Source organism: Lissotriton helveticus, chromosome 12 (assembly GCF_964261635.1).
Source record: "Lissotriton helveticus chromosome 12, aLisHel1.1, whole genome shotgun sequence".
Taxonomy (NCBI): Eukaryota; Metazoa; Chordata; class Amphibia; order Caudata; family Salamandridae; genus Lissotriton; species Lissotriton helveticus.
Genome location: NC_136073.1, coordinates 838446703 through 838474447, shown reverse-complemented (window position 1 = coordinate 838474447; position 27745 = coordinate 838446703). Strand labels below are relative to the sequence as shown.

Sequence of the window (27745 nt, the reverse complement as noted above, 5' to 3'; positions counted from 1 at the left end):
TATTTACAAATATATGGAGGATTACTGCTCTCTCCTTGCGGTGGAGAAGTTTGTGCAGCCTAGCACCAACACTGGCACCCTTGCACCGTTGTGCAAGAGTGTGTGCGGTATGGGCAGGAGGCATTTTCCTCTATGTGTGCTGCAAAATACAGAACATACAGCAAGAGGAAATAAGAATAAGATATAAAGACAGTTATCCTCGTTACGCCTCACTGGGGAAGGCGTAACATTTTGACACATTCTGAGGTTTACTAGCTTTAGTAAATCTAGGAATGTGCAAAAATCCATGGTTAGATGCACTGGAATACCCATGATGCCTCCATGACTCCATGAAATGACTTTTACGTAGACTTGTAATGAAAAATAGCACTAGCAGCAGCGTTGAGTTACATTTCGTTACAAAGCTACACAAAGCCACGCAAATCGGGCCTTACGTGGTTTTGTAAATTCCAAATAAGCCTTTGCATTGCCCTACATCGCCTTTTGCAATACATAGGCTTAGTAAATCTAAACCTACAGGACTGCATATAAAAACTGAATATATTTAGAAGCTACTGTGGGGTTAATAATAACACTGATACAGCACCAGCTGAAGAACCTGGCCCAGTAATGAACACCAGACAAAACAACAGGAAGACAAAACCACTATGTGTTGTTGTTTGGTTATTTTATAACCACTGTGAAGTAACAATGATTCTCAGTTCCACAAGGCTTGTGAACTCTTAGCAAATTAACAAAAAAGCTTTAAATTGAGACACTAAATGCTTTATACAGTACAACAGGAGGTACAGGGACAGGTTTTGTATATGTTGAGTGTAAAGAGACATGATCCGCGTGTGTGAGGAGTATCTTGAAGCGGATCTACTCATTGTTGCCCGTTCTTCCCTGTGTCACGGAGGAAGCCATTTTTTCAGTGTTTTCTTGGTGCAGGAAGTGGTGTCCATAGATCAGAAGTTACTTTTTCCTCTTTAAGATCTTCCTGTTTCTACTCATGTAGTACTTTAGAGGAGCTTTTGGAGGTGAAGCTGCAGCAAAATTACTCTTTACAGTTTGTCATTGGGAAATAACGAATGGGCTTAAAGGGAAGAAGAAGATACAAGAGGTCTAATCCCTGAATACCCACTTCACCAAATCGTCAGATCTCAGGGATTTCATTCATCCGCCGCCTTGAACGTAAAAAAAAATGGGAACACTTAGAAACAGGCTGACAACAGTAGGACACTTCTCGTACTAAGTTCTTGTTTCGGAGTCCAACCTAAATGGATACTTTTTTTTCTTTTCTTTCTTAATAGTCTTCATTCTGCCAATGCTCTTGTTTGGACTCCTCCTGTCTCTCTATACCAGCATGTACCGGCCCTCGGGTGGATAGAGGGAGCCACAAAGATAATGCTGTTTCCACTTCCATCTCCTGTTCACTTATGGGGGCCCTCAGAATGTTACTCAGAATGAGGCCAGGACCAACAGTATGCTTGGCTTAATCATTGGACTCACTTGTCTTCTCCCTCCAATCCATCAATGCCGACCAAATCCTGTCTCTGCTTCTTGGTTCGCAAGCCATGTCTTATTCACTGGTATAAATAATAATCTTTAAGCATTCAGTAAAGGTTGGGAGAATTTCTGATTTCCAGAGCCTGCATATTTCTCGTCTCGCCAATACTATCACAGAAAACGTTAGCTTAGAACTAGGTGCATGCAACTGATAGTCATTAAGTCCAAAGAATATCAAACTGGTACTTACTTCCATTGGTATCCCAAGTATCTCTTCCAGAAAATTACACACCCCTGTCCAATAAGGTTTAATTATTGGGCACTCCATAAACAGATGCATGTCATTTACTGCGGGATACTTGCACCTTGGGCAGTTATACGTGTTACCTGTGACTTTTGATAACTTTTATGGAGACCAGTAGACTCTGTAGACAGTGTAGAAGTGGTTCCTCTTAAGCGATGCAGGATTCACTACTGTTTGTACCAAACCAAAAGAGTCAAACCAGAGTTTCTTGATGTCTTCTTCCCTATATTCTCTACAGAATACATTTGTAATTTCAGTTTCTACATTGTCCTCGGTTTCCAAAAGTGCCCAATACCAAAAAGATATTTCTTCCTTCCACTTATCTGCTCTTGTCACTTGGTCCAGTTTCGGGTTTTCCTCCTCCTGGGGCCAGTTTTGTGTCACCAAACAAGAACACAGCTGATAATATTTAAACCTAGTTAACCTCCATATAGTAAGGTAGTTTAGCACTTCCCAGCTTACTAGACTGGATTCCTTTTTGAGATCTGCCCAGTAATATATGCCTCCCATTCTCAAAGGCTGGCTAAGTTGATCTCTCAAGCATTCAGGAGTGCCTGGAGATTCCCAGATCGGAGCCTGTGAAGAATAGTATGGGATCTTCAGTCTCTTTCTTATGAGAACCCAGGTTTCTAAGGCCGCCCTTAAAATCTTTAGCCTTACTTTCTTAAAAAACTTTGGAACTCCATATTTGTAGAGAAAATGTTGCCGACGACCTTGACTAACATCCCCTAACATGGCATCAAATAGTAATCCCAATGATGATCTATCGGTCTTACTGGCCAACATACGATTTTTTTTTTAATGAAAAGCATAACAGTGGGTAAGTAAATCTGGTAACGCCAATCCTCCCGCATCAAGCCCTTTTCTAAGCTTTTACCTAGCTATTCTTGGACCTTTCGAAGACCAGATGAAGCTACCTATTTTTCCATGAGCTTAGCTATATCTTCTTTCCTGAAAGATAGGGGGAAAGAGTTATAGAGGAAAGTAATTTTGGGAAGGATCATAATTTTTACAAGGTTTACTGTCCTGTAGATGTTTAAAGGGAGATTTGCCCATCGTGAGAGTAAACTCATTATCTTCTTGCTAACTCTCTTCCAGTTCACTACAGGAATATTCCTAAGTGGATCCTTTGATCAGGGGCCTAGCCTGATCAATGAGATCTGGGCGTGCGAGTCTAACATTTTCCAACTAGAATGCAGTGGGCTGCATGCGGAATGGGTTAGATTACCATGGCCCGGGATGGACTGTTTGCATGAAAAGCAGTGTCAGTGCTGATTTCATTAGGTGGGTCACTGGGGCTGATTTGAGATTGGTGGTCTGGTACTCCACTGCATCGGAGATGAGGTACCATGTCTGCCAGACTTAAGGTCTGCCCACCTGATTCTGAGTCGAGTAGACCACAAGTTTTATGCCGAAGGAGTACATTTATAGCATTGTTATAAAATTCCTCCGACAGCCCGACAGAGCAGGTGCCAACAGGCGTAAGCCCTCTGACCATTGAATGCCCTCCACTCTTTGCTGTTAAATTTACCAATCAGCTAAATAGCCAATCAGAAAACTCTAGGCCAAAATGCTGCTATATGGCTGGCTACCATACAATGTATACTGCGTAGAGAATCTACAGGATTTGAAGACAAATACCATTGAGGAGCGTTTAGTAACATCACTTCCTGTTACAAGAATACACTCAAAAGAGACTGTCCATATTCATCAATCAGAGGAAGCCCCGGTTGCAATCTGTGATACATTACTCACACAAAGAGGCACCACAGTTTATTGGTGAATGTATTTTTTAAGGGTGGTCAAACCATAATGGGGGGAAATGCCTCTTACAAATCAGCTCTGCTCGTTAGTCCTCAGTCATGCAGACACATTATTCACTGCCCCAGGATTCCCGATCTTAGAAGCTCTGGTCTATCCATTCAACAGTCTCCCTTTGGCCAAAGCAGCCCCAACAAAGCGACTGAACACAACACCTCAGAGGCAAACCATAAGTAAATGCACAGCTGATCATGGACAAGTATGTGTATAGATTCTCAGTATCTTCTTTAAGAATCTGTAGAACACAGACATACAAGGTCTTTCCTTTTCTACTCGTGGGTGGACATGAATGGGGCGGGCCATAAGGCTTTGCCGAAAACTGTACTTTGCTTTATTGAATAACTATACCAGAAATAAGGATTACTCTGTTGGTATCATGACTCCCAGGACAACCTATTGTTGCTCACTTATTCTAGCTTCCATTTGTTTTTAATTAGCGTGGAAAGGATAACGTAGAACTCCGGTAGGACATTGTCATTTATCGACTATAGTGTCATGCACGCACCTGCTATGTCTCGGAAGTGCCCTGGATCCACGATGCTATACACCCTGATTCCCCCCGTCACCTCCCGGGCGTCAGGACAGAACACTAACACCCGAAACGTAACCAAGGGGAACACAGGGGAACAAAACAAGGGTAGGAGGGGGAGGAAAAGACAGACACTCCACAGTCTTCTTCCACGCTGGGGAATATGGTATCTTCCGCTATGACACTGCAGAAATACATAAGAAACAATAGTGAAAACAAACCCCTCCCCGTGTCTTCCCTTAAATGATATGTACCGAGTTTATAATGTACCTTGGGGGAAGTACAATGAACCAAGAACCAAAAGGAATACAAGAGGAATGACAGGAACTCTGTATGGAGCTGGAAAGGACTGTGTACGAAATATCTGTACCCTTAAAGAACAACAACACTTATTATATGCCTGTACTCCCAGCATCAGCCATTTCTCGTTTTCTAGCGGTAAGTTAGAGTCACTCACCCTGAGCATCTAAGAGATGCTCCTTAACGATATCCGGTGTAATCTGCACTAAGTTGTGTGTAAACACAAGATAATCCGAACGTAAAACATAAAGGGAAACCTCCGAAACCACGAGGCAAAAAACCGGAACCAACTTAGAATTTTACCACACAACGCGGTAAACAGAAATCACACAGGGAAAAGGAAAACAAAGTAACGCTTCCAGAAGCAAGCCGCTTCAAGGAAGAACAAATGCACCTTCGAGTACCTGCACGCCAAACTCTCCTAGCTCCTCGGACGCCGAAGTGAACCCGGAACGGGAATAACACTACCTAGCTGAACGCGAAGCACTTCCTGAAGTCCGGGGCGGGCTTATCACTCGAACACTAGTCAGTAGCGCATGCGTGGTGCTAATGCATGCGCAAATGCGTCTCTGTTGCGTTTTGCCAACCATGCCAATCAATAATAAACTGCCTGAACAGCGGAACGAACTCTAACCCAATGTGTTACTCGCACTGCAGGCATGACATATAGTACTACTACTATTAGAACAATATTGCCCTGAAGAAGCCCATGCTTGGGCGAAACGTGTTTGCTGCGTATGTTTGTTCTGCCCTTGAGACGAAAGAAAATAAATAAAAGAATAATCAAGCCCTAACAGACTCGTTGCATACTTTAGAAAGAACTTTGGGTTCAACCTCATGTTTTTCATTTGCCTTTCATTTCTTGTGTTAGTGACAGACTCTTGTTTACAAAGCCTTGCTTTGCAAGAGGTCCAACATTTACATTACTTCTATTTTGAAATGTCACCTGATTTCATTCAAAGTACTGATCATTCTTTGTCTGGAGTCATTATTGTTCATGTGAGACAGAGCAGGGCAGGGCAGGGCAACCTGATATGATTCTCGAATTATATTGATGTTTATGTAAACAGGCACATGGATATGTTGAAAACTGAGTTACTTATTTTATGATAATTATATTTTCTTAACTTGACTGTTTTTACAAAACCACAGCCCACCACATAGCATCATTTATGTGCATTTTATACACCTACACTTTTACCGAGGCTTTCTCTCCTCAGTGTCAACAAAAAGAACTGAAGGTAGTAACAATACATTGGATTGCCGAAACATGTCAACTTTATAATATTATAGACTAATGTCACAAGTGGGTGTACTTTTATTAGTTAAACAATACTTGTCTTATCCAGCCATTTCAATTTTCTTATTCTGGCTCTTTTGGAAGTACTAAACAAAGACAGCCGGAGTAAATTAATAGTTGTTCATTTGGAAGTAACGTGATTTTTACAAATGCAAACAGTGAGGTATTTTGTTAAACTTCAAAAAGCACACACAGGATGCTTTGTGATGAAAATTAGATGCATTGTGAGAATGGAAACCGGTCCACGTTTAAAGCAGAATGTTTCTTTGAATAGACTCTTCAGAGAGTAGTGAAAACGTTTTGAGTGGCAGTTTCCCACTTGGCAGTTACATATTATCAGACAATGGGGTCCATTGTCGGTCCAGGAGAGACTGGTCCAGGCCATGCTTTCAGGATACTCAATCAAGATGAATTTACATTCTGCAAATCTAATTGGAGCACATTCACATAGACAATGATTATCCTACCCTCAAAATCTAGACTAGGTCTGCCCTCATGCACCCTTATTGAACATCCTTGCTCCAAGAGGAAAGGAACATATTATTACACTCAGCACTCCTAACACTTAGTGGGTGATAAGGAAAGCATGTCATGAGACACTGTGGACACCAATGAACTTGTGAAGATACAAAAAGCAATAAGCACAGTGTAAGTCATTCTTTACTCTGATATGTGAAAGTAACAAAGAAGTGTTTTCTTTAAAAAAAGGAATACTTCACCCAAAACCCAGAGCAGCCTGTAGGTGACATTATAGAGTGATAAAAAAGTGGGAGTTGTGCTTTTCAAAAGAAGTTGAGTTTGGTCTTTTGGCTCATTCCCGCATCCTCTCAAAACAGCATTTTTAAGAAACTCACAACAGATTTTTGAAACCACAGATGCACCCCAAGAAAGGTTGACCTAGCCTCTCTTTCATGTTGTTTCACTGAACAACTTTACCAGCTGCATGTGAGCCCATGTAATTAATCCATAGTAGGGTTCTATCACAGCGGTCTTCTTGCTCCGGACCGACAGGTCTAACCTTCTAGGATTCCATCTTTCTCCACTGCTCCCCTCTGAACCAAAGCTCAAGATACAAGGGAAAACACTGCTTATTGCCTCCTATTTTGCAGTTAGATCATCTTCATATTGAATTTTCTTGCCCCACCTTGTCCAGCAGCAGACGAGGGGCCATCCACCTTCCGGAATGAGTACTCAACTGAAAAATTGTTCTTGTGCTGCCCTCTGCCACGGCTCCAGACAAAAAGGAGCAAGAAGCAGAAGAGGACAACCCCCAGGAAAGTGATACATCCCATGGCAGTCGACACCAAAATGGTCTTGAGGTCGAGGGTGAACTTCAGAAAGACTTGCGTGTCATTGTGGGATGTGTCGTTGAATTCACTGAGGTACAGAGTCCGATTTGCATATATGGACCCATCTCCTGTGTGACCTTTTACTGTCAAGGTGGCAAAATAAGTGTCATTGCCCCCAGCATTACTGGCAATGCAGATGTACGTGCCGCTGTCCTGCATTTGCGCAAAGCGAATTTCTAAGGTACCACTGGAGAGGACGGTTGCCCGCCCAACACTTTTGGTGGTGATCATTCTCCTTTGGGGCGACACCCATGAAATAATGGGGGGAGGCTCCCCGTCTGCCCGGCAGAGGAATGACACAGGCTGACCTTCATGGACAGTATGGTGCTGAAGCTTTCGGTCCCTTATTTTAGGCTTTTGGCAGGTAAAGTACTCAAACAACACAGAGTCTGGGAAGTCCCTCAGCGCATTGCCCTGGACTTCGGTGGGCGAGGCACACATAGGCTGCTGGCCATCAAAGTTGAGAGTCTTACGGCGCTGCAGGATCCAGAGAAGGCGGCAGTCGCATGCCAGGGGGTTCTGGTCGATGCGAAGTGTTTCTAGAGTGTTGACAGACTGGAAGGTGGCCTCTTCCAAGGTGGACAGAAAATTGTTCGAGACATTAAGGAGGCGAATTAGTCTGAGGCCAAAGAATGCCTGGTGCTCCACCAGAGCTAATGTTGCACCTACTATGTGGAGTTCGCGAAGTCTAATGAGGTCCCTGAAGGCGGCCTTCTGAATCTTGGTGATGGGGTTGTAGGACAGGTTCAGGTGTGTCAAGTAGATCAAGTTTCTTAAAGCCGCGGTGGGGACAGATGTGATGTTCGTGTAGGTGATAGAGAGGGATGTTAGATTCAGACCCTGGAAACACATTGGTGGAACATCCTCCAAAAAAGGCCAGTTGTCAATTTCTAGCTCCTTTAGGTTGTACAACCTTTTAAAGTTCTGCTCTTCCAGCGCGCCAATGCTAAGGTAACGGAGTCTAAGAACCTCCAAGTTGTGCAGGTGAGACAGGGATTCAGCCGACAGTGTGGTCAGGTTGCATTTTTCGATGGTGAGCTGCTCGAGCGATAACAAGCCTGTGAACGCCTTCTGCGATACGTACACCAAGTCATTGTCACCCACCTCCAGACTCCTAAGGTTTTTGAGATCTTGAAACATGTGGTCCAATAAAATCACTATTTTGTTCTCGCTGATGTCTAAAAGAGTCAAATTGGTCAGTTTGGTGAAGACCCCTGTGGGGATGAGTTTCAGCTGGTTCCCGCGGAGGTGCAAAGCCTGAAGGTTGAATAGGTTGCCAAAGGCCCCGGGCTCGACGGTGGAAATTACGTTCTCGCTGAAGTCAATCTCTTCCAGGAGAGGGTAAGGAGAAAGGTCACCAGGGCTCAAGCAGCGGATCTTATTCTTGCTGAGGTCAAGGATCTTTGTCTCTGTGGGGATGCCCTCAGGGATGGCGGTTAGACGCTTGCGATGGCACACAACAGACTTGATGTGGGGTGCGCACTCGCAGCGGGCTGGGCAGGCTGAAGAAGAGTTTGTGTTGAGGAGAAGCAAAGGAAGACCTAAGATAGGAAGCCAGCATGATCTCATTGTCAGGAACATGTTCTCATGGGTAGACAAACATCCTTCCACTTACCTAGAAATAGAAAAGAAAATAATATGTTTTAAGTGAATTATCTCTCAAAACAGCAATATTTACCTTAGAACTCAAAGCCATCAATGGACATCAATGGACATCAATGGTAAAGCTCGACTGGAAAAAGTGATTCTGCCAATTTTTAAATTACCCAAGAGGCAGATAATCAGTATGAGCTATTTTGCAAATTAAAATAGTACCTATTCCCTAAATTGCTATGTGAAAACTCTGTATAATTTATCAAAATCCCAAATTCTGAGTGGAATTTCATAGAAGCAAAAAACCCAGGATTTCCCCACAAAATTTGGAGCACTCTTTGGAAATTCAGATAATTCTCGTGCACAACACCCACAACTTAAGAAATATCCATGAGATCTATTTTACCAAAATATCTGCAAATCATAATTGCTGTAAACTGCTTTTTAATTTAATGGCAATTTTCTGAATCAGAATGGAAATTTACAGCCATGACATGGCTACCAACAGCTGTTCATTTTTACAGAAAAAGGCTAAAAGAACTTTCTGAAACTAGGACCAAGCATGTGAAAGATTACATTTTTTGACAGATAAACAATTTGCCCGCTGCCCACAATTTACTACAATGTAATTTCATTAGTTATATACAGCAAAATCTGACATTTCAGCCTGTTTGGGTCCTACTACCGCTGCCAGTGTCTCTCCTGGTTGCACCCCCCCCCTCTATCTCATATACCGAGTCGTCCCGGGGGAGAAGGTATCAATTAAGATCACGTAATTTCCTGGGGTGGGGGTCAGGCTATACAGCAGGTATACAACGTTTACAACGCGCGCGTTACAACGAAGTACCATTACCACGCGGTTATAACAACGAAAGTTGTTACAACGAATTGCGCTGGGGGGCGCTCAAGGATAAAAAATCATTTAATTTACTATCCCAACACCTTCCCTACTATCCACGGGGACTGGTGTTGGAATAGTAAATTATATTTTTTAAATTTGCGCCCCCCCCAACACAAGTCGTTGTAACGACTTGCGTTGTTACAACCGCGTGGTAATGGTACGCGTTGTAACAGTGTGCGTGCTAACGTCATACATCCATACAGCAACATCGAGTTACGGAGCAAGATCAAGGTGAAGCCAGACAAATAGCCAAACAGAGGAAGATAGTGACTAAAGCTAACAGGTCAGTTAATAAACCAGTCAAGCCTATGCCTGCAAAGTGTCATTCTGGTCCTATTTTATGGCTAACTCTCATGGCAATCCCGACCCCGTTAGGCGGGGTGGTACTAGTGTCACAGGAAAAGTAGAGAGGTGGTGGACGCTTCCATCATACTCTCTAATCGTTTTGCACCTCTGAGTACTATGCCTGTATTGAGTGGGGAGGAAAGGCAAGACGAACCTGAGGAGGCAGGGCCTGCATCGTTGGAAGAGGGTCTCCAAAGTGCAGAAACGGTTCAGGGGCTACTAAAACGGCTGACTATGGAAATGGGGACCCGCTTCTCTATCTTTGAAGCGAATCCAAAAAAAAAACCAGACACCTGTACCCGCCTAGAAGAAAACCTCCTGGCTCTCACTCACAGGATGGATGACCTTGAACAAAAAGTAGGGAGCCACGGGCAGGAGGCTAAGGACAACGCCCAAGAGATATTGAGATTAAAAGACAGAGAGCGAGACATGGCAGAGAGATTGGAGAGTCTGGAAAATATTTCCAGGAGGAACAATATTATAATTCTAGATTTAAAAGAAGGGCTGGAAGGAGATAATCTAAAAGCTTACGTCATTAATATTCTGACCAATGCTTTCCCACGGATTGCATCTGCATCAGTCTGGGAGGCAGAAATACAGCGAATCCACAGAGACCCCTTCAGGTTAAACCCGGCTCGGAAAAAACCCATAAAGATCCTGGTATATATACAGTCTTACATTCTTAAGGAGCAGTTACTGGGGGCGGCTCTTAAACGTAAGTCTATTCTGGTGCAAGGCGCCTCCTTTAGAATCCGTTCGGATATCTCCCGGGTTACAGAGGATAGGAGATGGGAGCTGGGAAAACGGATGGATGCCTTAAAGGATTTAGGGGCCCAGGTGCAGTTGCGGTTTCCAGCCTTCTTAAAAGTAGTCCTCGCAAATAAAATGTATAACTTTAGGTTCCCATAGGAGGTAGACAGCTTTTTGGCACAACACAATATAGCTGTTTAAGGTGGGGGGTCAGTGAACCAGCATCCAACTTTATTCTTTAATATTTGTTAGATACACAAAGGCTAGGGGTTCTGGCCTCAAATAGACAATACTTATTGCCGGTAGGTAGTATGGGAGGGTTCCCACTGGTTGGGGGGTAGTTGGGGGGTGTGGGGGTGTTCTGGGAGTTTAAAAAAAAAACAATAAAAAAAACAACGTAATTTCATTTTATCTTAAATTCGTGAATTTGGGTCATGAATCCCAAATTGGAAACAGCATAATGTTCCAGTTGTGTAAAAGTAATCCATAATCAGGCACTTCTGAAAATTCCGACTGGAAGCGAATCCTACCTTGTGTACCATGTGTGCTTATTCTGCCGTATGCAGCAAACGCTATTCACGCAATACCACAAACATGTCTCCTGTTGTCCAATTTGCTATATCTGACTTGCCATTTGGCATTGATTAAACCTTCTCAGAGGTAACTCTGACAAGCCAGCAACTTGTTGCCATGTTTGCTTGCTGCCATACCCAAACCATCCGCCTGTCTTGTTTTTGGCTTAATTCTTTTACATCACATCATCAAGACCGTCGGCAAACAAATCTTACACACTCTAGGAAGACTAGAAAGCTAACCTTTTTCCAGCTTCATGAATTCACACTAGTAAAGGTGGACTATTCAAGTGGTGTTTGATCATGAATAATTTGGTGCAGTGTTGCCCCTTGCAGTACCTTCCCCACTGCAGAGAGGAACTACCTGTTGAAGCTACAGATGTGTTAAATCAATTTTCATTTTATGACTCTAGTTACCCCTTCAGCGGTAAGTGTTAGGGATCTAATGACTCCAGTCCTAAGTTTGGACATTACAGCCCGTTCACTGTAAAAAGTATTGCTTTTTAATAAAGGTTTAGAGACTAAGAACCCCAATATTTCCGTTTTTACCACAGGATGACATGGGTGAAGGTATCTGAGGAATTCACTGACATATTTCACAAAACCACTCAAAATAGGACAAAAATGATTTCTACTTCAAATGTAAGTTGTCACTATTATTCATGTACATCAGCAAATACTTTAGGTTTTAAAAAACAGTATGCTCTGATGTAGCCATGGAATTGGAGGAAAAAAGTGAGAATTGATCAATTTAAATTCTTTCACATCCTATACATTTGTAGATACAATAACTTAATGGTGAAGATGACAGGACAGAAATGTTTTACATTTATACACAAATTGAACTTCAGGTAGAGGCCACTTGTCTCTGTACCCCAAGGTTTCTTTATATATGATTCACATGAAACTGAAAATTATATCGCAGACAATGAAAAATCTGTATTTATTGTTCTATCTCACATAATGGAACTGGATTAGTTATATGTACATGCAGATGGTGGGCATTTTAGAGTGGATATTTCTTTAGTGTGGGCGACAGAAGCGAGGGGGTGGTCTTTGTGACCTAAAAGGAGAGGAGTTTACAGAGCCCACTGCCATGCTAGTGAAATAGGTTCTGTGAATGGAATTACCCACAATGGAGGAATATGAATTTTGATAGGCGCGCGCACATGAAAACGCGCCAGGCCTTTGGACATTCCGTCTCATTGGAGCGTGTTATTGGGTGATACGGTCGATCGAGCCCTATTTGAAGGAGCCCTGAACAGTCTGAGGGCTAATAAGGAACCTACATTAATTCTTCTGTCCACTGCAGCTGTAGCGCGGAAAAATTACATTATGTATGTTCTATTTTAGGATAAAATTATAGATAACAATTTTGAAAGGGTGCAACACAAAGTTAATGTTTCAGAAGTGCACAATAGCTAAACAGAAACACTGTCATAGCTCAGGGTAAGAGTTGGAAGTTGAACTCATACAGTTCATTAAAACACACATGATTCGTTTTTAAAGGTCATAAATAAAATGTCTGTAAAAAATATTAATTTAGGAGTGGAGAAATTAGGGGAGGGGGTCCATTTGGAATATGGCGAGAGCTCTTAAAGGTGTAAGTTTGAAAGTAATGTATAAAGATTCCTATTAGTTTGTGCACTGGCAAATAATAGTGTGAAAAATCACCAGAATGCAATACTCACACATTCAAGGGGCGTAGAGAAAGGCTTTTCACCATGGAAAAAATATTTTCATAGGAAGAAAAAATTAAGAATACAAAATACACATTTTCAACCTGCTTAGTCCTGCAGGTAAGCCAAAGGTGTACGCCGAGAGGGGTAGGACTACCCCGGAGAATTCTATGGCATAGATTCTGAGGAGTAGCCATGGGGATGTTCTAAATCATCGACATTAAGGCCATGAATAGTAAGAGCAAAGCTTTAACTCATAGATTTCAGCAGTAATTTTGAGATCCAACCTTCTGTGATTGCACCCCTTCACAAATGCTACAAAAGAAATGGCTATTAGAATGCCACCAAGTAAAAAATGGCCAGAAAAATTCAAATAAGGTCAACATAATTTGTTGTATTTGTATGATTTCTCTTTATATTGTGTGCATTTAAAAAAAAAAAAGAGGACAGTACGAATCATTTTTGGTAGATTACTTAAAGGTATTATACTTTCATTTTGTTAAAGGGTCATCATGCGTGTCCTATGATCCCCCTGGGGGTCGCGTGTTGGCAATAAATATGTAACTATCCGAAAAAGGGCAATATTGGAAAATAGGTGCTGGCGGGGATGAGGGGACAAGCCAAACATACAGAAGGTAGACACAAATGTTATGACTTCAAGCTTTTCAGACAGGTTCAATCGATGGTCTCCCCGGGAGAAATGTCCTCAAGTCTCTTCCGCTGGCAGGAAATGACGAAAATACTGCATCACGGCGGGGGTGGGGGTTGGCGGTAATCAGCAGAGGTGACTGACCAAATAGTAACCACATTGAGACAAGTTTTGTGGGAAATAAATATCTGCACGCCCTTAATAACGATAACGTCAAATAACACACTATTCCTTTGTACCTTCACATGCTCAATACCACACAACCACAGTCACAGCAACATCTAGAAATCTAAAAAAAATAACATTTTGGTACAACCCACCCTCCTTGCCCTTACATATGCTGCAACACATATTTGGAAGACCCGCCCTCTATGGGCATTTCCTCCAGTGGGAACATTCCCCCTCACTTTTGGTTTTCCATACATCTTTTCGTGTCTACCAACCAGCCTCTGGGATGCTGCTCCTAGAAGCTCATGGTTCGAATTAAGGCACTCTGAGTTCCTGCTGCAATGCCAAGAAAATGTGTAGGTTCCATAAGCGGTTTGTTTGGGCAAAAGAATTACGCCTGCATTCTAAAAATGGCGCTTGTGCTACCCTTGCCACACCACTTACCACTGTGTGTCATGATGTCCATAGCCAGCAGTCAAGGCAAAAATCCGGCCATGGCAGCCGCACTGTCGTCAAAGGTCGAGAGAGAGAGAGGAAAATGGCGTTGAAAGAATGAGGCTGTGAACGGGCACGGTACCTGGCGCTGGCTAGAAAATGGCTGCTCTTTACACTTTGATTTCAGGAATTGACCACAGTGAACCGCTGTCACTTGGGGTCCTGTGGGCTGAGCAGTGTTTTTACCTCATGTCCCCCCTCCTCACTCCGCCTGCAACACATTTGCTTAACAGATTTTTCAGTGGCCACCCACTGCTTTCAAGCAGTGCGAGAAACCAAAACATAAAATGATTATAATTTTCAGTTATTATCATTTTATGTTATTGTTGCTTTGCGGCCAAGGCTGCTCTGCTCTCGGAGCAGGGCAGGGGAGGAGTGGTTTGCCCATTCATAAGAAGTTTGCAATGATCAGGTATCTCAGGCCGCCCAAACCAGTCATGCACACTTTCGCTGTTCTCCATGCAGGCTGCATTACAGCCTGCATGGGGAACATGCCCACCCCTCCAGCCCCTGGCCGAGCCCCGTGTCCTGGCGCTCAAACCAATCACAACGCTGCATTCCAGTGTTGTGATTAACTTAGGGGAGGGAACCTGGCTGCCTGCTTCCTGTTCTTGAAGTCGGAGGCAGGAGAGCGGGAGCAGAGACGCAGGACCCGGCGGCAAAGTAAGTTTTTGTTTATTATAGTCACTTCTGCTTGCAATTGCAACCCCCCAACCCCGCGACCCCATTCAACCCCATGCCTGCCTCCACCACCCATGAGCCATGCCAGCCTCCACTGAGATTTTTACAAAATAAAGAAACCAATACGGCTACTTGCACTAGATGGCACCAGATACTGCAGTGAGCCCAGTTTTCGCTTTCCCTAATATACATTTGTAAATTTTGAAACAGGCTCTGCTCCTATGAAGGGACCCGCTACAGTATGATGCTCCAGGACCCGCAAACATTTTTGACATGGGTAATGTCACAAGTGCCTTATTCTAACCGCCTATTGAGTAGATGGGTAAGTAGTTCCTAGCCAGTGGGCAGGGCACACAGGCCCTGACCCAACTCTAAGCTGGCAAAGATGGCAGCTAGGCCAACCGCTGCCAGATGCTAACTTGCCGACTCCCGGCTCTGGGAAAGACGGAATGTGTCAATCCTGCTTTGCTGGAGAGGCGTCTCAGTGGTAGATGCAGCGATAGCCATAGGGGGTATAATCCTAGCCATATGTGATCAATGGTCGCGCTTCATGAACATTGAGCTGCGAAGAAAGGAACAGTCTGAGCGCATCCTTAGCAACAGAACCAAATCAATTCAATTCACGTCTATTTCATTCTGAATGTCATCCAACATGTACAAAATCCCTTTCAATACATCTAGTGCAAAATGATGGCCTTCATTTAAAAAAGGATAAAAAGAAAAAAAAAATGCAGGTCATTTATTGAAATAAAATAAAGTTACTGCATTCTGAGATCAGCATTTCATTGCAAGCGCCAACATAGTTGTTTTCTGAATTGTGGGCACTTCTAGACGTTATCTTTAGGCCTTTCAAGAACTAGGAGATCACAAGCTCTTAAGATGTATTAAAGTAGCATAAAAAAAATATTCTGAAAGAACTAGCTAGGTATAAGGGTAGCGATTACGTAAGTCAACGGAATTGGTGGAATTTGTTTTACAGAAAAAAGGCAAAATATAATTCCCTCACATGGAGATCCAACCATACCCACCTTCCACCCACCACTGTTCCCCCGTACCACAGTGAGAAGTCTATAGTGAGGACAGTAGGCCATCACCTTTTGCACCAAGATATATCGAAAACATATTGGGCGCCATCCTGAACTAGCACAGTCTGCAGCACCTGGATACCCTCCTGGGAAATTTGCCACGCTCTACAAATCCTCTGATCGATTGATTGAGAATACGGAGTAAAGTAAATTAGTACAATGCAGAACTCAACAGCATAGTCACTGCTCCCTCAGTTCTGTGTTTTGAGCAGAAAATGCCTATGTCTATGTAAAGTTACATTCTAGTGAAATTACGCGCAGGCCCCACACTGCAAAAATTGACACATCGCCTTATATAATAGGAGGTAAGACCATTAGAATACCACTTAGGGTGCACCACTATTCCAACATCTTTTGATGAAGCTTCAGAGCTGTGTTTATATATTGGGCAGATAAAGGTTCCCCCGGGTCAATTTCAACTTCAGATGTCTCATTCTTGGAACAATGACAGGCTCTTTCATTTCTCTGTATCATGGGATGAAAATCAAAAAACGTCATTCTATATAGGTGCGTGTAGTCCTATATCCACTGTTGTCACCAGCGGAATATAATCAATTGTTTTCATATCCCTATTACATCTTAGAATCTCCATTGATATAGTCTTAGAATTTGGTTTCTAATGCTTCTGAGCCTCTCAACCAGTCCACGATCAGAAGTGAGCATTTTATCACTGTACATACCCTAGCCACAGGATGCTCCCGGGTCGTCCCTCAGGTAACACACCTTTCACGAGCAGCGCGACTAAGGTCTTGTGATCTTTTGCCCAACATAACAATAGTCAAACTTCCAGAGTCTCTCTTAATGGGAGCATCCCTGCATCCGGTGGACCGGCAGGACATAGGTTGATGGGGCAAGTCCAATTTTGGCATAACTTGAGGCGCTTACCAACCTCTGACCCCAACACCTCTGTGCCAGATGCTACTTTCACTTGAGAATGTGCATAAGTACTGCATGCATTGTCTTCCATCCCTCCATGGAAGAACATGATGGTCCCACTAGACTGGGCTAGTGATGACTTTAGTTCTTTCAGATTATTGGCTCAGGTTGACCTCTACGATAACCTTATCCCCTAACATCATGTTTCTTGTTCAGTTCCAGAGTCCAGCTCAGGAAAACATACATCTCATGGTATCTACCACGATGGTAAGTTTCAATAACCATTTTCATTGATTTAGCATTATTACATTAGAAGTCCCATTAGTTAAAGAAATCATTCTATGGCATTAGGATTCTATGATGAATATTTAGTGCTGTTGCTATCACCACTGTGACAGTCAAGAATAGGAGAATTGGAACCATAAGATCAGATATCTTTGCAACACCTGTATCGGTTAGGTCTTTACAAACGTTATTAAAAAATAAGGGCAACGATATATCCTTCTTCTTACGTATATTTCTTCTTTCTTTCTTGGCTTCCGATATTTACATTACAGGATAGTTAATGTAAACTGATGCAATGTAATTCAGAAGGCCACTTTTCACCCCTCGTGTCATAGACCACCGCAGTTCTCTACTGACACATCAAACACAGTCCTTGGCTCCAAGAAGTTTAAAGATAAGTCCTTGGGTTGGTGTAAATTTTCTTAGAAGCACAATAAAGGGCATGAACAACTGTGCTTTTACAGGCCCAGAACTAAGAACATGAAATGTGCCTATGTTCTCACCCCAACCTCACATGAATCAGCCACGGAAAGCGGTGATGTATGCATCTCATATAAGGTAAGTCGGTAACCTATCGGATGCCTCTGTTTCCCTTTTTGTTTCCCTTTTTGAGACTGACACTATTTTAGTCTTGTATAAGAGCCTATCCACAGATCCTTCGCTCATATTTACACAAGTCTGGTAAATCAAGCTTTCTCTGATTTCTTAATGTCTAGTGTACTGCTAATTTCTTCACAAGTTGAGTCAAATAGTTCTTATGCATCAAATCCCATCAACAAACATGTTCACTTAAAGTTATCAGTTTCACTATGTATAGTAGGGCATGACATGAGCAACACATCAGCATTAATTAGAACATCCTCTACCATCGCTTTGTTCCAGTTCCCCCACCCATAATTTCCAGGACTGATTTTCATCTCTTCGGCCACTGGCTTCCACGCTTTGAGCATGTGAGGCCTAGTTTTCTGCTCAATCCTTTTTTTAATCAATTGAGTCCCAAAATGTTCTGATCTCGTCCTTTGACCTCCGGTAGATTTGATCAGTCAATCGAGGGCCGGCAAAATTTGTTCTGTTCTTTAGTTCCCAAGCTGGTAGACCCTTTAGAGAGACTGAAGTCTATGGGCCTGGCACACACTTCTCTCCAATTTGAACATGTTTTCATTTGACTTTGGTCAAACGCAGAATACCCCAAATGTCTTCTTCTAAAATGGATTCCTCTTAGGAGTCACTTGTTAGATTTTCTGTGTGATTACTGTCCCTTCCAGGGTACCCTAACAAACTTGAAATAGGGAAAAAGGTTCATATAAGAGGTCTGTAAATTGTTACAGACTTTAATCTTTCAACAGTAACCATACACTTTTCAATGAACTCGCCTATCTTTTTTTTTTTTTTTTTTACAGAGTTTTATATAGCGCGAACTAGACCCGAACTGAATCGGGTATCAGAGCGATTTACATAGCACCAGTTACGTTACATCAGGACACGCATTCATTTTAGGCACGGGGAGATTAAGTGATTTGCCCAGAATCACAGGAGGTTTTGGCGTCGTTACCGAGACTCGAACCCAGATCCCCAGATCCGAGGTCGAGCGCCCAAGCCGTTAGGCCAGTTCATCCACCGCCCTATCACAATGCTCTGGTCAATCCTGAATTATGGTCAAAGGTCCATCATCTGACCTTTTAATAAGTGCATCAATACAGATATTGTGCAGTCTGTCAATCCTCTCAATAGCTCCGCCTGTGACGTCACCCACTTGACATGACACCAACAACTTATTGCACCTGCTGGCCAGTTATCCATCTATTCATCCACTGACCTGTAAATAAATCCAAGACAGGTCATTCTCCCTACAAGTCCATAACCCTCCCTTACACACATACATATATTAATTTATATGAGAACCTGTCTCTGTCTGTTCCTCTGTCATCGGGCTCACATCTAATCACTTAACTCAATCATCAATTCAATCACTCAAGAAAATCTCACAGGTAACAATCAAATAGTTGGTACTACTGGTGTAGAAAGAATAATATTTAAGTTAAGTCGATGGTCGTTAAAGGAATTAAACTTTCTAAAATAGCCCTTTTGACCCAAGGGACAGTGTTTCAGTATACAGATTTCCTACTATGCTAAAATAATGACATTACGTGCCCTGATGGGGGCATCTTGGTGATGTGAACAGAAATAATTGCATGCAGGAAGCTTGGAAACAGAGGGACTGGGTTTAGATCAATAAAAACGTGTTTGACAGCAGAGCTCTTGAGATGTGGATTTTTTTTGTTGCTAAAAGTGGGAGAGGATAAACGTTACTTTACTAAAAGGAAAAATTTGCAAAATTGCCCATTTAGTTGCATTCGTTTGGGGATATTGACACATGATTAATGCATGTAAACTTGCTATAATTGCCGCACCTGAGGAAGCTCCTTCTACCATTTCGCCGCAAAGCCTGGAACACCCTTTCCCTTCCCCTCCGCACCTCGCCCTCGCTGACCGACTTCAGGATGGGGCTCAAGACCTGGCTCTTTGACTGAGACCTACAGCAAGCACCTGCATATCCTCGCGGGTGACAAGCTGCGCTTTATAAATCCTTTTGATTGATTGATAATTTACTTAAGAATGTCAAATCCATACCTATATGACTGAAAAACAAACATGTAGGAGGCAGTTGTAGTGCTACTGGTAAGAGGGTACTTACTCTGAGTCAAGGAGATATAGCAAAGAGATCCTTAGGTCAGGAATGAGGAAGACAGTGGTACCTAACTGGAAAAATAATGATGCTGACCACTTGAGGCATGGAATGTGGTCATGAAGCTGTATGATCAGTGCTTGATCCTGCAAGCAAGGATTGTCCCTTCATCACTGAGGCAGATCACACAAACAAGTGGGACACTTGTCAACAGTACCCGTCTGTGGGTCTTCAGTCTTCATACGCCCCTCCGTACTAGTGTTCCACAGTACGTCTGGCTTTTTAGCCAAGGATACTTCAGTCTTAACATTAATACCTGATTCCACAAGGCTAGCTTTATTGAGTTGATGTAGGTGAAACAGATGCAACCGGTATTATGGAGCACGCCATTGTCCTCAAGCAGTACAAAAGGGGGGTGGTGATGGACGGAGCATCTGAACCAATCAAACACTCACACCCAGTCAAAATATCTGGGTTTGATCCATCACCGTTCTTTAGCCCACTCTGCCACCCCAGTTCAGACATGGCTATATGCAAATCAGTCTGACCCTGTGCCTCATGGGAACAGTCCAGCCCGAACTGCCAAGCCATGCCTTCCTTGGACCGAAACAAGCTTCCGAGGACCGGTTTCTGGCATTCCCGCCGTCTTCAGCCCGGCTTGCTTGAATCCAGTGGCAAAGTGAGCATTGTCCTCAAGCAGGCGCTTTTAGAATTTCATCGCGATTGTTTTCTGGACAAAACGGAGATCGGATAGGGTTAAAGTCACAGAATAAGTCCAAAGGTTTCTGTCCATCAACGTTAAGTATATGGTTGGGTGGCATGAGCTGATGATGTGGCAAACGAAAAGATAACAATTAGACATAAGCCTATATTGGACAGAGAAAGGATGTGTCGAAGGAGTGTTACAGAATATAGGAAGTGGTGAGATGACGCACGCTAAAGAACTAAGTGACAGTCGGACACGTACTCGTGATGCGATGAAGAACACGTGAAGCTCTGATGTCTTCTGAAGTTGTGATGACACAAAGAGGTAGACAGATCTGTACTGGCTCTAGGACAGTGTAAACAAATGACCGACAGCCAAATTTGTAGTGTAGTCAGAAACAAGATGGCAGTTGGGCATGTGTTTGAGGTGTAATTATGAACAAAGTGTTGGCAGGACAAGCAGCAGACCTTGAACGTATGATAATCATAGTAACACATGGGCATGTGCTGAAGCTGTGATAAACACCACACTGGCTTAATATGCCCTTACTGTCCCTGTCTTCTAACTAGACCACCGCAGGGTGGCAGCTGGCTGCATTTAGGAAGAGCGATGAGCAAGAAACTGCAAAACAATAACAGCTAATCATAGCAGGCAAGTACTTCCAGGTGCAGTACAGTATTTGCCCTCCATTTAAATGGCTTCTCTCTAATGGCTGCCATGAGAGCAATTCTCTGTTTATGGAAGAAAGTGCCTAATGAGAAGAAATGGATGCGGGATGCAGCAGTCGGGCCTCCTTGTGCAGCTGCTGTTTGGTCGTCCTCTGGGCGGCAGTGCTTTATTTGTAAATTAATAAGTGCCGGTGCCCAAAGTTTAGCTCAGAAGCCCGCGTACGGCTCCATCGAATGTCACGGTGCCAGATGCCAAGGCTGCATAGTCTTGATTTCACTTCATGCCTTTTTTGTGCCTTTTTTGTTATAAAGCGCAAACTTGATCCAAAGCTATTGGAACGTTTTACACGAGAACCTGACACAGCTGCCAAGGTTATAGATTGCTTATGTGTGACATTGTCATAATTTCAGTGTAATTATGAGTGACATTCAACAACTGAGTGACACTTTCTCACAAGCAAAATCATGCACTGCATAGCTGCCAAGTTCTCTGTTTCCTTAAGTGTGACATTTCTGTGTTTTCCTTGAGTTTATGTGTGACATTTGATTGCCTTATGTGTGACACTTTGAGTGACACTCGATGGTGAGAATAATCAAGCGGTTTTGTCCATTTAATGAGTGCATGTCCCTAGAACCACCCAGTACACACACTGAACATAGGCGCGGTTCACCTAAGTAGTGTTGATATGCCTATGATGGGCCAAATGTATTGAATGTAGTGTGCTTTTGCACATTAATGCAATTCACAAGGCTGTTTTAAATCATTGTTATATTCACTGACACCAATAAGGCATGTGATCTCATGCAGTGATGACGTTCTAAACCAGCATTTAATGTAGCCAAATGACACAGTTAATAGGTAATCAATCGGACTGCCAAGTCCGAACTAGCAGAAAGTGTAAATTACATAAGAGAAGGCCACTCGGCAACCATTGCCGCGCCTCCAAAAACACAAACCCTGCAAAAATATAAATAGTGTTTCTCATTCAAAGGCGTTTCCACCTGCAGGCAGAGGAATTTCAGATATGTACATTTTTTCATTTAATTAAATTGGACCTGCAAACAACAATGTATTGGAATTTTTTTGCCTTGTATGCACTACAGTCAGCAAGTGTTAAGCCACCCCATCTGCTTGGGCCCAATACTCTCATCAGCAGCTGCAACATAGTTCTGCAACACTCTCAGGCCTGGTCGGGTAAGGGGCCTCTTCTCAGGTGCTTCTCGGCAGAGCTCTTACAGCTCTTTTGACCAAATAAGCTGGCTGCCACTAGGTGTCACCGTCATCCACAATAAGGCAGGGAATTAGAGATATCCAGCTTAACTGTCTCTTCATCTTGTTTGTGTGACAAGTTACCGCTCATGCGGTAATGCAGAAACTTAACTTGAATTGTGTTACCCTAATGCACATGCATGGTACTTAGCAGGACTGGCACCAGTTACACTACACAAGGGCACATTCATTTTTGTTTTTAGGCACAGGGAGATTCAGTGCTTTGCTCAGCATCACAGGATGTTGAGCCGAAGCCGAGACTCGAACATGGTTCCCCATTGCCAAAGTCGGCAGCTTTGGCCATTACGCCACCTCCTCTTTAATCCACCACTGTACACCCTCTCTCCATTTATCTCACTCTTTCAGGTTCTTTTTCACCACTGCTTTCTTTATTTGTCACTGTGTTTCTGTCTTTCTCGTCCTCCTACCTTCTCCGTTTTGGGTTTGTCTGTCTCTTGTACTGTTGGGTGATGGTATGATGAAGAAAAATAAGTACCGGCCCTCTGAAATGAGTGCCTGTGGGCCCCACCTGCAACCACTGGCTCAAATTAAGCACTTCTGGTAAGTGTATGCATGGAGGAGTAAGAGGGCCATTTCTCCTTCTGGGGCATCAAGATGTGGCCTGGGCAGAAGGTAAGCAACGAGAATTGGTGATCAACGGGGACAGACGGGGAAACAAAAGAAACCCTTGCAAATGCCCTCACCCCCCTACCCCCCCTATAGCCAGCGAGCCTGGCCAAGGAGGGTTGGGGTGCCAGGTTCTCCACCAAAGAAATGTTTGAATAAAATTACACATATAGTGCGTTTTACAATATATAATATATTTTTCATTATAGAACCTCGTCCAATAATTGAATGGATGAATAGAGATACGAGACATGGCCACATGGCTCAATGAATGATTGAATAGTAGGATGGGTGAGGAGTGGGTAGATGAATGGACGACAATGAAAAATACTTTTCTTTACGTGGAACAAATTGTCTCAATGCACAGACTAAGGGTGGTAGCTCTAATCTTCATTGTACCTTCTGCATTAAAACACCACCCTCTCCAAACACTTCCACCACCACCAATCCTTGAGAATCATGCATAGCCGGGATGTATTTAACACCGTGCGCTGATTTAGCGTCTCAAAGAATTTAACACAATGCATTAAGCTGTGAAATAAAAAGGGGAAGAGAAAGAAATAACCATCCAGGGGCCGGATTGCACAATGGGAAATCAGGAAACCTTGCACCAATCCCGCCTTCCACTTGACCACATTGTGTGATCCTAGGCAATTACTTTTTTTCTCAGTGCCTCCATTTCTTTCATCTTCACATGAGAGCACCTTTAAAAACATTGGTTCACAGTGTGAGCTGCACAAAAACAAAAGACTGTAAAGTTACTCCATCTTGAGTAAAACCCTAGACAACATGCAGGGGGCGAAAGACAACTGATTTCCTCTTGATTCACTAATAGTATCATCATCCTTTGTATAGTTTAGCATAATGAAGTGTGTTGCAACAGTCACATTTTAAAGAAATAAACTGTTTTAAATTTGGAGAGTCTTCGTATATGTACTGTATTCTCTGAGACAAGACAAGACTCCCTTCTCCTTACATCCCTGAAGATTAGCACAGCTCGTGAGGAACCTGCAGAAGACAGGAACCAACCAAATGCATAAACAAATAGTTTTGAAGCGAGTGTGGTCACTTAAACCACTTGTCGTGCATTGGTTGTAAATCGCCGAAGTGCTACAAGCAGAAAATGTGTTTGGCCGGGCCCCAGCAACAAAAATAGGTCCCACCCTGCTAGCCCATCAGGAAAAATCCCAGTGCACGGTATGACCAGTCAGGGCCCACACGCCTTGTGGGTAAGAGATGTTTTTTTGTGTGCAGTTTTATATAGCGCAAACTTGACCCAAAGGTATTGGAGCGCTTTACATAAGCACCAGTTACATTACACAAGAACACATTTATTTTCGAAGGCACGGGGAGATAAAGTGATTTGCCCAGAATCATAGGATGTTGAGCCAACACCGAGACTCAAGCTCAGTTCCCTAGTTCCAAATTCGGCAGCTCTGGTTGTTACACCACATCCTCTCCCCAAGAGATGGAAGGTTAAAGGTCACATCGCTCTGTTTCAGTCCTCAGCTGCAGGAGCATGGACCATCGGGCAGGCGCAGAGCTCCTTCCACAGCTCTGAAGAGTGAAAATAAGCCATTGGCTGTGCAGACTTCTTGGTTTTTCACCTCACCCTCTCCCAGTCTGTTACTGAGTGGTGTGGGTGAGTGACGCTCCTATCCGCACCCACACCACAGAGTGATGAGAAGGGAGAGAGTGAGGTGACAGCCTCATTAATGGATAGATAGCCCCTTCAAGAGAGGCAGACCCTGAGGGCAGGACTGGGTCTTCCCAAGCCAAGAACTATCTGTCTGCGGGCTGCTGCCGGCGCCTCTATGTGTCGGCGCTCGGCCATCAGACAGATTCACGGCCCGGCTCAGGCTGCCACATAACCCACGCAGCGCAGGCAGACATTTTATATTTATTATGCCAGTCGTGAATAACAGGCTTATATCCACTATTGGTATAATAAAATAGAGGCAGAAAAGGAAGAAAGAGCCCAAACGTCCATGTGGGCAAGCCGCAACTGTTTGGGGATTTGAAGGAGGAGCCATCATCTATTGGTTTGTTCAGCTGCATTCATATTTTGCTTACGCTCACCAGCCAATAAAACGTAGGGCAACTGGACAGCCCACTTTAGCCACTGGCTCATTTGCACTGCGATTAATAGCATTTTTTCCTGATTACAAGTGCACATCCGCGTCAAAAGGCTAGGATTGAAGGACATAATATTTACTTTGTCACTGCTTTTTTCCATTATTAATTCTTTATATTTTTGTCTTCAGTCTACAGTCATTCAAAGATAATAGTGCCTTTCAATAAAAATCACAATTTTCTGTGATGTGAATTAGTACTTGTTCTAAACTTAACTGTCTGCTAGGAAGCACCAATTCACCTTCATTAAAACCAAGTGCATTTTTCTTTTTGCTTTTCAAGGAGCATGTTGTCATTATTTTCTTCTCTTTATTGGAGTGGCATATGCTGACACTAAAAAAATATCCATTCCATCAACTTGACAAGACAAGATGTAATGGCTTTGCCAATGCTTGTTTTATGTAGGTCTATTCTAGTTCCTCTAATGACATTGGACTAGCTCCGTCGCCTTCCTATGAATTTGATCCAGCTTGTTCACCCCCTGATGCCATTGGCCTAGCCCCTTCATTGCGTGATGCCATAGGCCCAGTTTCGTCACTCCCCAATTCTATTGGTGGCCCAGCTGTTTTACACTTTGATGCTATTGGCCCAGCTAGTCCACTTCCTGGTGCCATTGCCGCTGTCCAATCGACCATCATCAGCAATCATGATCCCTTAATAAAACGTAATAAACTTTAACGTTTGTTTGAGGATACCGGCAGACACAAGTTAGTGGCAAACTTTTTTGTTCTATGAATCCTACACAGTGCTTAGACATTTCTGAACATCAAGGAAAAGGGCTTTTAGCAGGGACAATCATTTCATTGGCAGAGATGGTTACCCAACCCCCTCAACATGGTCTGCTCAGTGAGAGCCCGGCGAGGGACCCTTTGTCCCAGGGACTCCCTTGTAGTAAAGACCTAAAAATGGCACATGTTGGTATAAACTACACACCCTATGTTCTAGATGGCCCTATATAATCCATGTCCCTATGGGCCAACACCATAAATACAACTTGCCTCTATGTTCTGGATATTAAGTAGGCCAAATACTCCTATATGTCCAAGGAATGAGGTCCCTATAGTTCACATGCCCCCATATACAAGCTGATATGTAGGAATGATGCCCTATAGATCACATGCCCCTATGGACAAGATGCTATGTCAGAAAGATGTCCCTATGGACCCCAAAGCCATCCATCCTGTTGTGGTGCAGGCCAGATGCTCCAGTGGAACACATAACACTATAAGCCAGAAGTTCACCTATGGCTGAAGAACGATGCGCTGCCCAAAGAAGCAACACCTTGGGTGACCTCTGACCTCATAGGAGCCAGGCAGTAGAAAACACATCTGTGATGAGTCTAATCTTCTCCGGTTTCAGAAAATCCTGCATATAATGGAGGCAAGAGTGTCCTGAAAAATGTAATTGTTTTAGGTGCACGCGGCCCTCGCGCCGCGTCCCGCTGCACCTCGTTACGTATGGCAAACATGTGTCCCCTGCGCCTTTGGCAGCTCAGCCCTACATTGTGTTAACCACACTTCGATAGCACAAGGATACCGCCTCGAATGCCAATGAGATGGTTGCAGTGTCCAGCAAGGTGGATTACCTTGGAATGACAAAGGAAGACTGGTGGTTTTAGTGCAGGTGTGTTGCCTGAAATGCCAACTAGGAACTGGCACTCTTTAATCCAGTGGCTCACTCTTCAAATGCAACTGGGGGATGGGTCAAGCGGAGCAAGGAAGCCAGCCATATAAAGAATGAGAGTAAAAGAGACAAAATATACAAAGACATAGGAAAACAGAGGAAAAGGGAGAGAGATGAAAAAAGCAAGGGGAAAAGAGAGAGACATTGGGAGAGGAAAAAAGAGGAAATCAGACAGCATGGACCACCGTAGGCACCAGATGAACACACAACTCTCTCATTAGTTCGATAACGAATGCATTCACAAATTATAGGGGTCTCGTGCCGTGCTCCAGATGGCGTAAACCCCTCCGGCTCGCATAGGGATGGAAGTAGCCGAAGTGCGGCACAGAAAACGTCTGCAGTAACAGAGGGCAAATCAGGGAAGGAGTAACCTTTCTGCCACTTGCCCACATAGAATGCACGCTAGAGGGCTGCTACAAGAGCTGAATGGGCTACCATGACCGACCCATGAAAGTTCCCAAAGCCTCATTCTGGTCGCTGCCTCCTGCAGGATGGGGCTAGATTGAGCATTAGTCTCAAGGCTTATTGAGAGAGGCGGAAATGACACACAGGAAGGTGGTCAAGGGGCTTCTCGGTTAGCAACGCCTAGTCGTGAGAGAGGGCACAGCAATGCTAAATAGTGCAAAAGGCGTTGATGCATACATAGCAAGGGTAAGGACATTGAGTCCATAAAATACATGAGCAACGGAAGTGACATCACACCCCCTTTGACCTCTGATGCCATCACAGGGTTGACCTGGGTGTCCAGCTTTTCTTCTTCCCAGTCTCTTGTTTGCTGCTATGGGTCTTATGCGTAACATAA

At 43.5% G+C, this 27745-nt stretch overlaps 1 protein-coding gene across 7 annotated transcripts in view; it reads right to left on the bottom strand.

Annotated features, from left to right (window-relative positions):
- Nucleotides 1-5729: 5729 nt before the first annotated feature.
- The window catches only part of LINGO3 (leucine rich repeat and Ig domain containing 3), a 1135152-nt gene continuing 1113136 nt past the window's right edge, over nt 5730-27745 (bottom strand). For all 7 annotated transcript variants that reach the window (XM_078669069.1, XM_078669072.1, XM_078669068.1 and 4 more), the window contains one exon: nt 5730-8706. In XM_078669069.1, the coding sequence (XP_078525195.1) occupies nt 6852-8672 (1821 nt within the window). In that variant the 5' untranslated portion in view covers nt 8673-8706 and the 3' untranslated portion in view covers nt 5730-6851. The remainder of the gene's footprint in view (nt 8707-27745) is intronic.